An 11,846-nucleotide genomic window follows, 5' to 3' on the forward strand; every position below is an offset into this window, starting at 1 on the left:
ATATAGCGTGTAGACTGTGTACACGGAGAGTTCCTCATCAACGTGTGAAATTCCACATTCTTCTCATCTCTAATTTTTTTTTTTTCAGATACCAATGGAGACGGTGTTCTGGACGAGCAAGAGCTGGAGGCGCTCTTCACTAAGGAGGTAATCTAATGGCATATTCCAAATGACCACCGGCCACGTCAGTACTCTGTGGTTGTTGGATGAGACCCTTGAGATTCTCCTCCTACTTTCTGGGATCCGTGACTCTTTTGATTAGCCAGCCTGGCACTATGTTATCGCTGCAGAGTTATGCACATGTGATGTCTCGCCAGGCTGGCTAATCAAAAGCAGAGTCACTGATGTCGGGATGCCGGAAGGTAGGAGGAGATTCTCGGCGCTCCCGACCAAGCGGCCACAGATCACTGATCACTTACATAGGCAATGGACCGACTGGGTCCTGAGAATCGATTCATACCAGCAATACAAGACAGCGTCTATGATTAAAAGTGACACTATTCTGGGAGAAGGGGGAAAAAAAGGATTAGCTTTTTTTTCTCATCTCTTACAACCTCTTATACCAGCACTGGAGTGGACTTATTTCTGACTTAATAGATAATATGAATAATGTTTTGTGGATTTTGCCTTTAGCTGGAGAAAGTCTATGACCCAAAAAATGAAGAAGATGACATGGTGGAAATGGAAGAAGAGAGGCTGCGGATGAGAGAGCACGTCATGAAAAATGTATGGAGGTTTGAAATATGCCATTAAAGGGATTGGGGAGACTCTTGATTAATATACTCAACCCCAATGCTAATTATAGGGTACGGTGATCGCATGCAGTGTCATGCGATCAGAGGAGGAACTGACCGGAGGGGGCACGGCCAGGGGCGGGGCTTAGCGGCGGCCCTGCGCTGCGCCCGAGAACGCTAGTGTGAAACTAGCCTTGCACATGCTAAAACCTACATGCGTTAGAATGTATGCGTTTATTCATGACGCACCATCGAACGCTGCTTGCAGCGTTTTTGGGTGCGTTGGCAGTAACACACAGCGAACGGACCCGTTAGCTGTGCATAGAACTGTATAGGCTAACGCTAGGTAGCGCATGGTACCTGAGCGCTACCTAGCGTTAACGCATACCGTTGGCGCTAGGCCACTAAAGATGTCAAAAATGACATCAGCGTTAGCGCATCCATTTAACGGATCCATTAAACGGATGCTCTAACGCAATGTGAACCTAGCCTAACCGAGAACAGACTGCCATGTCCGCATCAGTCGTAGGTCTCTTTACCCAAACTCGCCGGTCTCATCTAAACTTATGATGGTTCTCCGTTTAGGTCAGGAGACCTTCTCCTGCCAGGCCCGACATCTCAGTCCGTACTCAGACTATGGATGCTGAACATGTGCAGTTGGCCTAAAGACTAGTCATTGTATAATGCAAAGTTATGGAGCTTTAAAATAAAACATCACAATTTTCATGATCTCTGCTCCAAGACAGGAAATTAGAAAATCCTATACATACTTAAGGGCCGTCACTACTTGGGAAAACTATTCCTTTGGCCCGGTAGTGCATCGGTGCCAAACCGGTTGTCTTGTCAATTGGTGCCAGGGCGTGGTTAATGACTGAAGTCGCATTGGCCGTGTCTCTGACTGAAGGCCAGAGGTTGCCGGGAAGAATAAGTTTGTTTCCTCCCGGAAACCAGACTTTCAGTTCAACGACTTTTGAATGCTATTAACTTGCAGATGAACCTGCATTTTAATAGTATTTTTTTTTACATTCCTTTAAGTAGAGGTTTTCCATCTAGTGTTTCCGAATCTGTATTCTGTGCTGTGTATAGCACACTCAGGAAGTGAGAGTGAGTAATAAACCATTTCTGCCTTCTCTATGGGGAGTCTGGTTGTGACTGACAGCCAGCTCCCCATACGCACATAAGCGGTTTAGGGTCCTTTCACATTGGATTCTATGCCCCCATCTAAGGTCCGGATGCATTCTCCGACAAAGCCATAGACTGTAGTGGTGACAGCAGAGCGAACATGCGCTCTGCCAGGCGCTTTTTTCGGGGCTATATGCCTACAGGAGGCGGACACTCAGGTGCAGTTTACTACATCTGAATGTTCGCCTCCTGTATGAGTACACTCCCGAAAATAATGCCCAGAAGAGAGCTCGTTTGCTCTGCCATCACCATTGCAGTCTATGGCTTCATCGGAGAATGCGTCCGGACCGCAGGGTATTTCGGACGTATGCCGTGACAGGGAAACAGAACGCAGTGTGAAAGCACCCTTACTCTGAACTGACATTTTAGAACGTCAGTGCAGAGTATAGTGAGGGCTGCCCGGACATATAAAGTATCTGTGTTGTCCAGAAGTAATGAAACAATAAGTAATCTTTGGTGAGAGTTGTTTAACTTAGTAAAACTGGATTTCTTCTTTTCTAGGTGGACTCGAATCACGATCGCTTGGTGACTCTGGAAGAGTTCTTGAAATCTACAGAGAGGAAAGAGTTTAATGAGGCCGGAGGATGGGAGGTGAGGATGTAAATTGGGACTTCTGGATTAAGACATTGATGGTGAATCCCTAGGAGAGGCCCTTGAGGTGTCCGGTTTAGGAAGAAGGACTGAAATGGGTAATGAAAGGAGAAAATTAAAGGAGCACATACACCATTAATAGCTGTCGTTCACTTCTCGTCCAGCTATTTCCCCCAACCTCCTCATACATATGCACGCTCAATTCAGCAGAGTGTCCCTGTGTATTCAGTGCAGACAGAGGAAGCTTTAGACCCAGTTTGGGTGTGTACCTGCTAAGATTCTTATTTTAGGCACTTTACAGAGTTTAGGGCCCGTTTTCCTGAAAAGTGGACAAAACCTTTAAGTACATGTAATTTCGGGTAACAGAAAAAATATTCTTGCTATTGGGTTTCATTAAAAAAATTGCCCCAGTTGCCGTAAATAGCTTATGCATTGTATGCAGAATGAGTCACATAATAATCCATCAGTGAGCTCATTCTGTTGAGGCGTTGATCCATATTTCCGGAGCAGATATAATGATTACGGACCACATCAAAGTTAAACTGTGATGCGGTCATAAAGCAGCTGATCAAGCTCAAAACATAACAGATAAGACTTAGAAACTTCCATCAGAAGAGGCTCACTGATGGATTCTCAGTTAACTCAGGGAAAGAATGGAAAACAAAGCAAAATTTTTAATGAAACCTATTTGCAAAAATCATGATAAACACAAAATATGCGCAATTAATAAAGCTTGATGAATACGTCGCCTACAGCAATACTGGGTTATCAAGAATCTGCACAGGATTCATGTTGGTATATGCACGCTCGCTCCCATAATTATGGTGGTGATTTCACCAATATCCAGTTCGGACTGCCCCTATAAGTGCATCACATAGATCACCGCCGACCATCTTCTTTCTTTTTTCTTAAGACTGTGGACGAGTCCCAGATTTACACAGAGGATGAGCTGCGCAGGTTTGAGCAGGAGCTGGCCACTCAGGAAGCTGCCTTAATTCAGCGAGCTGAGGAGCTGCGGAAAGAGCATGAAGTCCTTCAGCAGAGGCAGATAGAGCTGGACGCTCAAAAGAAGGAGTACCAGCAGGTACGTAACGAGGTGGGCATCCAGCACCAGGCAGACCACCAAGATGTCTAATGCACAGGTGGACTGAGACATCTGATGGGGTTTGGATTGGATAACATGGTTGGAGGTGACGGTATACGATTAAGAATCCACATTTTTCTTTTAAGGCTGTAATCCAGATGGAGCAGAAGAAGTCGCAGCAGGCTGAAGCCCCCGGAGCGCCCGCTGCTGGACTCGATGGGGAACTGAAGTTCCAGGCTCAAGTACCAGAAGGAGCCGTTGTACAAGGTATGTAATTACATGGCAAGACCGAAATACCACATAGGCCCCCCCTAGTTTGTAATTATAAACTAATACCATTGGTACTAACTGAGAGCACCTGACAGGTGCCCTGCCGCAAATACACGTCCTGGATCACAAAAGGGTTAATATAAAAAAATAAACTAGGCTGTAATATAGGTATAATGTCCCACCAAGCAGTCGCAAAGATTAATTCACAATTACCTTAATGGATGTTGATGTACTAAAACTGGTAGTTCAAAACAACACACTGGTTGACCTGAGGAGGTTGAATAAAGCCTATTATTATTATATTTATATATGATAAATATATAGATATTATTATTGTATATTTTATTATAATAAATATGTATAATAAAATATATAATATATATTATTAATCATATAATTTTATTTTTGTTATATTTTTTTACACAAATGGCTGCGAAGAGGGTCAAGGAATTTTGTGAACCCGTAAACCCCTGTTAAACAATGGAATTTGGCACCTCTTACTCCAAAGCACAGTGATAATGAAGACCTCTCAGGTTTTTTGTTTTTAAGGCTTATAAAAAGTATTTACATGTTTGTTTGTTTTCTTTTGGGTTTTTTTTATATTCCATTTTTTGGATTTTTTTTCCCACTTTTTTTTATTGCTATAGCAAAGCCTATAGGGTTACACCTAAGGGGGAAAAAAATGATTGGATTTGTTGAATTTCAGCATGTCCAATCCTCTGATACAAAAGTGGCCGGCAGCACTTTGAAAACACCTGTAATGTATAAGGGTGGGTCAGTGTCCTACCTTTTTGTCATATGTAATGGATACACGCATCGTCCTCTCAGCCGCCACAATTGTGTGACCTGTGTTCACAGATAAACCAGAAGAAGCCCACCATGTGTCAGACGTTCATCCAGGACCTCCAGGAGATGCGGCCCACCCAGATATGAAAGATTCAGCGGCTTCCCAGGAACATCAGGTTCAGCAAGTCTAACAGTAGGAAGTTAAAGAGACCCAAAGGAGGGGGAAATGCTTCAGGGACACACGGATCGGTCACCTCCATCTTGGGGTCTCCACTCTGTATCCTCTGTTCTCCCGAATTTCAAAGTCAAAGGGATGTGCAATCGACCTCTGGGTAAATCTCTCACATTGGGAATCGGGCTTCTTGTTTTCAAAAAACAAACTTAAAAAGAAACAAAACAGAAAAAAATAACGAAAGACTGTGAGGCGTTAGGTGGGTCGTACCCTGGAGAAGCACCTTTTTCTGTTTTCATCATGCAGTGGATGCCACCCATCTATGTACAGTATATTTGTATTGGATCGGTGCTGTAGTTACATTGTGTCTCTGCCTCTCCGGCGTGTATAATGTATCCAGCATCCAGTAAAGATGTAGTAATCCCCATCTAGTAATTATTTGTGTCAAGTGGGACATGGTGGGGTGAACCGCCAAGTAGTTGCCCCCCATCTTCCTACTTCCTCAATGAACGAGCACCCGCGCCCTTTAAGCTGCACAGATGGGCACCATGTTTCTGATGACTACTGGTCCATTAATATTTTGCCTTTTCCACTCTTCCAAAGTGAGAAAAGAGTGCGAGATTGTCTCTTGCGTCAGTGTATCTAATAACCCCCCAGTCCTTAGATGCAGTAGGGTATACGGCATAGTGACCAGATAAATCCCCTTATGTCGAGTTCCTCACATTATGTAGGTACACCTATATCAGTAGTCTGCGCTGCAGACTTCTTTGTTGCAATGTGTTTTGGGCTGTAATATGTAGACTCAGTCCAGCCCGAAACATGGTGCCAGACGCCTCCAGCTCCCTCTTAGAATTACATTTCTATGGCCTCCGTTGATACAGCCAGCGCCAGTATACACCCCTTGTGGTTTGTGTTTTCTAGCACATTTTCCAGAGATCTCGAACAGTGCGGGACCACCGGTGAACGGTTTCTGGCCACAGGCTTCATACAAATGCCTAATACGTCTCTTAGGGGAGTGTTCACATGTCCTAATAAAACTCTTGTGCATTTGCGCGGCTGATCTTAGATTGCTGCCCCATTGTCCTTCACTAGAGCTAGTCCTCTGCTTTAATGTGTGGATCAGCCAAAATATGTAGCGGGCTTCCTGCGGAGACCCCACTCCGGTCACGTCCACACAGGACTGATTTTTTTGCATCCTTTTTCTTGGACAGAGCCTCATTTGGAGCAGATTCTATCTAGAAAACATGTCCTTTTTTTTTTTTTTTTTTTTTTTCCCCCCCCACCTGCTGTGTTTCAAAAGTTTTTCAAGAAAAGCAAAAACTCGTATGTACAGCAAAGTGGCTTGCCCACAAGATTGTGTTTGGGAGGAGGATTTTAGTTTTTTACCCCCCATCCAAGAAACAAAAAAAAAAACTCACTGCACAGTGTTTAATTCCAACAGCGCAGCCACCAAAATTTTCCCTGAGCGACTCTACCTCTTCTTTTTTTTTTTTTTTTTTTTTTTTTAATATACTTTTGACTATAGAGAATGAACATGTTAAACTAATTAACTGCTTCATGCCCTCCACACTCTGAAGTGGTTAAGAAAATAAAAATAAATGAGCCTATGCCAAGATTGTGTCGGTTTTACACTGCTGCGCGCCATGGTCAATTTTTTTTTGCAGTGTTTTATTACATGTATTGGATTACTGCTTCAAAATATGCACCTTCTGTATGTACATAGTCTTTGGCTGTGTTCGCAGTGTTTTTCTCTATCGCCTTATTGGGGGACACAGAAACCATGGGTGTATGCTGCTGCCACTAGGAGGCTGACACTATGCAGAAAAAAGTTAGCTCCTCCTCTGCAGTGTACACCCCACCGACAGGAAGTAGGATGATCAGTTTAGCTTAGGCCTCTTTCACACTTCAGTTTTTTGCATCAGTTCTAATCCGCCAAAAAGGCGGACAAGCGGATGCCAGAGAGAGAGAGAGAGAGAATTTTTTTGTTTTGTCCGGCACCCAGAAAGAAATAGTTAAATCAGTGTTTGCAGGATCCGCCAGAGAAAAAAACGTTACAAGCTCCGTTTTGAAATTTTTGAGGATGGTGACGGACAGCAACTTTTGGCGGATCCTCACAAAAAACGGATGCAACGGACATCAATCCGCCATTAATGCAAGTCAATGGGAAAAAACGGATCCTCAAAAAAAATTTGAGGATCCGTTTTTTTTCAAAACCTGGCGGATTGTGACTGATTGTAAAAAACGGAAGTGTGAAAGAGGCCTTAGTGTCAGTAGGAGGTGGACACGGGTCTTTCATTAGACCCTTATCTACCTCAGTGTGCGTCGTTCCTTTTCAGGTACCAGGAGGGATACAGTGTGAAAGGTCACAGCTGTACTCCCACAAAGAGACTATGAGTACGGCGTGTACTGCCACCCCGTATCCTCATATGTCTAGCCGGCAGGACCCAAACCCCTAGCACAGAAGCGTGCTTAGGTGATACAGACTTGGTCCTGGCCCTTCGTCTCCCACCTACTCGCCCACCAGAGCCTGTTAGTTGGATGAGACGTGACGTCCTGCAACAGGTTTCCGGACGTCTGACACCGGGAAAGAGGTAAACGTAAGAAGATAGGCAAAGAAGAGGAAAGCCCTCCCCTATCCCTGGCTGCTCTCCGGCCGCTCATGTGGGGAGCTTATTCCCTGCCGAGGTTGGCAATTCCCTCACCTTTCCTCGCCGAGTGCTGTGTGCTCCAGGCTCCCCTCAGCTGGTTCCCTACTCAGCAGTATAGGCGACGGTGGGCAGCAGCCTACTCTCCTCGGCGTGGGGCTCCCGCCCCACCGCTTCCCCCCGCACCCGACTACCTTTCTGGGAGGATCCAGGGGATAGTTCCAGACTTTTTCGGGCCTCCACGCCGCCCCTCCCCTTTCGGCATTTATTGCGCCTGACGGGCTGCAGCTGCGGTTACAGGCCGCTTCCAGGTGAGTCAAACGCACCTTTCAGATGCATATTTCATTTTTAATAACATCTGTGGTTTGTTACAAGTTAAACGTAAGCATTACCATGTTCAGACGGAGCAGATCTCTGTACCACAGAGTGGATCTCGGTAGCAACATAACTGGATACTCCACCTTCAGGTGGGTCACACACTCTCGTGTCAGGTACGGTGGATCGCGATTTGTCTGCGGCATGCTCTGGACCCTAAGTGTTACGCCTATCTTTAGGTTTGGCCAATAGTAGTTTACAGGTCCTAGTCTGTCCTAAGGGCCTTCAGGCTACCACAATGCCTAAGCTATTTATCTGTCGGAACTTACCAATTCTTTCTTACAGATGCCAGGTAAAGCCTCCGGCAGCGCAGGCATGGGACTTCTGACCGTGACGGGAAAGAGTATCCCACCTCAGACAGGAGTGGGATCTGACTCTGCGCAAGCATCAACCAGAGTAAAAGCTGCTCCAGTCTTGTATCCAAGGATAAGTCTGGTGATAACGCGTTTCTTCCTTCAGCTACAATTGTATCTTTTCCACGTTATCCTCGAGCGCTTCTTTTCTTAGACTTAGGCAAGCGGGTCTACACACCGCAATTCCCTCCCTGCTCTAGAGGGTCCAGTATGGATTTGGTCGTCTACTTCGTCATACGGATGGACCTGCCTTTCGTCAGCCTAGTTGTCTTCGGGTGTCTATTTAATCTACCTAGAGCCAACCTTCCTTACACATGGACGTTCCTTGCTCGACTAATCTCTTTTCTAAGTCCAGCTGGACTAGTTTTCAATATCCACCCTCATCCCTGTAGGCTGGGTTATCTTCCCTTTGATCTCAGTCTCCAAGGTCATCCAGTAGTCTTCGTCCTACCGGCTTAGTCGAGCAATCAGTTGTCTCTCCATAGCCATCCTGAGCCAACATCGCGGCGATGGGATCCAGGTTATCCCCAGGTTCCGTTCAGTACGTTTTCAGTGTTCGACTCTTTAGCAGGTTCTCAGTGCCCTGCTCTCAGGTCTTGCCATTTTCTCACAGAACGGATTTCAGCCGTTTCCAAACAAGGGGACGCCTCGGTATATCTTTTCTCCCGAGCGTTTTGCAAACTTGACTACTTCTGCGACTACGAACCCTCCGGTTCCAAGTCTTCTACTACGGTCCTTCCTCTCTCAGAAGTGCATCCCTCAGGGATACCAATGGCGAATTCACACAGTAGTTGGCAAGGTCAACCTTCAAACCACCCGCCGCTATATCGTGACCTGCCTTAGTCTCAACCCGTGTTGCAAGGTTCTATAGACACGTGGCCTAGCTTGCTCATTAGAGCATTCTTCCCGGAGGCCGGTCAGGAGATATGACCGGCTTCACTGTCCTAATGATTTTTCTTGCATAGGGACCTTGGTTTTCGCCTAATCGTTCCCATCTAGGGGTCCACTTGGCTTTCAGTTTCACACCAACTTCCGTTCCTTCCGGGTGCCTCCAACAGGCCAAATTATTGAGAGGGTCACCGGAAGGACAAGCGCTCTCCTTCCTCAGACTGCACCCTGTCGTTCTTCAGCGCATTTTCCTCAGCGTGCCTTTTCGGGATCTAGGATTGAATTCATCCTTGTTTTTCTCAGGAAGAGAATTTTTCTTCGTTCAGCATTTGCCTCCTGTGAATCGTATGTTTTTTTCCATGAAGCCCTTATCCAGGTCCTGATTTCTTCAGGGCTTTGGCGATATCTGCTTTGCAATGGACGGGTTCATTTTCCTTTCAGTTGGGGTAGCCTTCCCTTTTCAGGGTCTCCACCACTCCTAGGGTCTCACGGACTCTGTACCAGCTGTGGTGCTCTTCCTGTGGATCAGTGGTCCACTCTCCATCATTCTGGATTTCCTTTCTTTCGGCCGCCTCAGATTTTTCTTTGTGGCGCTCTCTCATCAGGCTACCTGGCCACAACAAACGGTACTTATCAAGCTCAGGCTTGAAGTATAGAGGTCCTCTGGTCTCCAGGTCAGCGTTGGATCTCGGAATCTTCTGGTCGACATTAGTAGGGTTGCTGGCTCAGGAAGGACTGTGTTCTTTTCAGTACGATGCACCCTGCCCAGGCAGTGGGTGTCCTCCCAGCGGTACTCTTTGGGCCTTTGTCTGGCATCTCTGCAGTGCGGTGCTATGTCCTCCACAGGTCCATAAGGTTTTTCACAACCCATGCCTAGCTTCGGCAAGTGCCGGTCGGGGTAAAGAAGACCTCGCAGGTGACCTTGCAGGTGACGAGGGTGACTCCCTCGTCCTGATCGAGTTATTTGCTGTTCCCTCCCCTTGAGGACTGCTTTGGGACGTCCCATGGTTTCTGTGTCCCCCAATAAGGCGATAGAGAAAACAGGATTTTTAGTTGCTTACCGTAAAATCTGTTTCTCTGAGCCTTCATTGGGGGACACAGCACCCTCCCAAGTTGAACAGCTCGGTTTACTGTATGATATTGTTACAGTATGGATTTCTGTTTTCTGTGGTTTTTATCTCATTTACAGATTGCTTCTCCTACTGCTTTCTCACTAACTGATCATCCTACTTCCTGTCGGTGGGGTGTACACTGCGGAGGAGGAGCTAACTTTTTTCTGCATAGTGTCAGCCTCCTAGCAGCAGCAGCATACACCCATGGTTTCTGTGTCCCCCAATGAAGGCTCAGAGAAACAGATTTTACGGTAAGCAACTAAAAATCCTGTTTTTTTTCTTTTTTGAAAACGCGATACACATGACAACTTTGCCAATTTTGAAAAACTGTGGCAGAAATTTAAGAAAAAAAAAGCATCAGGGACATGTGAACATGACTTTAAAATGACTGAGACCAAGGGACAAACGATAGTAAATTCTCATCAATAAAAGCTACAGAGGTAGATAACTTGAGATTACCGGATATTTCGTCCAGGCCTGGCGCCGGCAGTAACGTTTCAGGCTCCAGGTCATGGCGGACGAGAGATGTGCTGTTTATGACTTCATGTAATAAGCTTTTATCTTAAGGAACTTTATTTCCACTCAATAAACGTAACGTTGAAGACGTCCGTGCTCTTAGCATATGAGTGATTTATATGTCCTTACTGGTGATGAGCAAACGGGCTTGGATAAGGCGTAATCCGAGCATGCTCATATGCTACCACGTGTCTTCGGCGTGCTCAAGAAATATGTTCAGCTGTATGTCTCATGGATGTTTGACAGTCACAACACATGCAGGGATTGCCTGTTAGGGATTCCTTAATCGCATCCATTAACCCCTTCACCCCCAAGGGTGGTTTGCACGTTCATGACTGGGCCAATTTTTACAATTCTGACCACTGTCCCTTTATGAGGTAATAGCTCTGAAACGCTTCCATGGATCCCGGTGATTCTGACATTGTTTTCTCGTGACATATTGTACTTCATGTTAGCGGTAACATTTCATTCATATAACTTACGTTTATTTGTGAAAAAAACGGAAATTTGGCGAAAATTTTGAAAATTTCGCAATTTTCCAACTTTGAATTTTTATGCCCTTAAATCACAGAGATACGGCACACAAAAAACTTAAGTAACATTTCCCACATGTTTACTTTACATCAGCACAATTTTGGAACCCCCTTTTTTTTTTTGTTAGGAAGTTATAAGGGTTAAAAGTTGACCAACGATTTCTCATTTTTACAACACCATTTTAATTTTACGGACCACATCACATTTGAAGTCACTTTGAGGGGTCTATATGATAGAAAATACCCAAAAGTGACACCATTCTAAAAACTGCGCCCCTCAAGGTGCTCAAAACCACATTCAAGAAGTTTATTAACCCTTCAGGTGCTTCACAGTTAAAGTTAAATGTTCATTTTTTTTTTTTTTCACAAAAATAATTCAGGTTAAATTTTTTTTATTTTACCAACGGTAAAAGGAGAAATTGGACTGGAAAAGTTATTGTGCAATTTGTCCTGAGTACAATGATACCTGATATGTGGGGGGGAACCACTGTTTTGGCGCATGGCAGAGCTCAGAAGGCAAGGAGCGCCGTTTGACTTTTTCAATGCAAAATTGGCTGGAATGCTGATCGGACGCCATGTCACATTTGGAGAGCCCCTGATGTACC

General features: G+C 45.2%; 1 protein-coding gene across 2 annotated transcripts in view; it reads left to right on the forward strand.

The window, feature by feature from the left end:
• NUCB1 (nucleobindin 1) overlaps positions 1 to 10,800 on the forward strand; it is a 29,014-nt gene extending 18,214 nt beyond the window's left edge. The window contains exons 8-13 of one of the 2 annotated variants that reach the window (XM_073570904.1): positions 89 to 147; positions 634 to 726; positions 2,418 to 2,507; positions 3,421 to 3,603; positions 3,738 to 3,858; positions 4,720 to 10,800. In XM_073570904.1, coding sequence (XP_073427005.1) covers positions 89 to 147; positions 634 to 726; positions 2,418 to 2,507; positions 3,421 to 3,603; positions 3,738 to 3,858; positions 4,720 to 4,838 — 665 coding nt within the window. In that variant the 3' untranslated portion in view covers positions 4,839 to 10,800. The remainder of the gene's footprint in view (positions 1 to 88; positions 148 to 633; positions 727 to 2,417; positions 2,508 to 3,420; positions 3,604 to 3,737; positions 3,859 to 4,719) is intronic. The other variant, XM_073570905.1, reaches the window with a different exon arrangement.
• Positions 10,801 to 11,846: the final 1,046 nt, after the last annotated feature.

This window comes from Dendrobates tinctorius, unplaced genomic scaffold, assembly GCF_039654945.1.
Source record: "Dendrobates tinctorius isolate UK_male_01 unplaced genomic scaffold, ASM3965494v1 ptg000028l, whole genome shotgun sequence".
In the NCBI taxonomy this organism is placed as follows: Eukaryota; Metazoa; Chordata; class Amphibia; order Anura; family Dendrobatidae; genus Dendrobates; species Dendrobates tinctorius.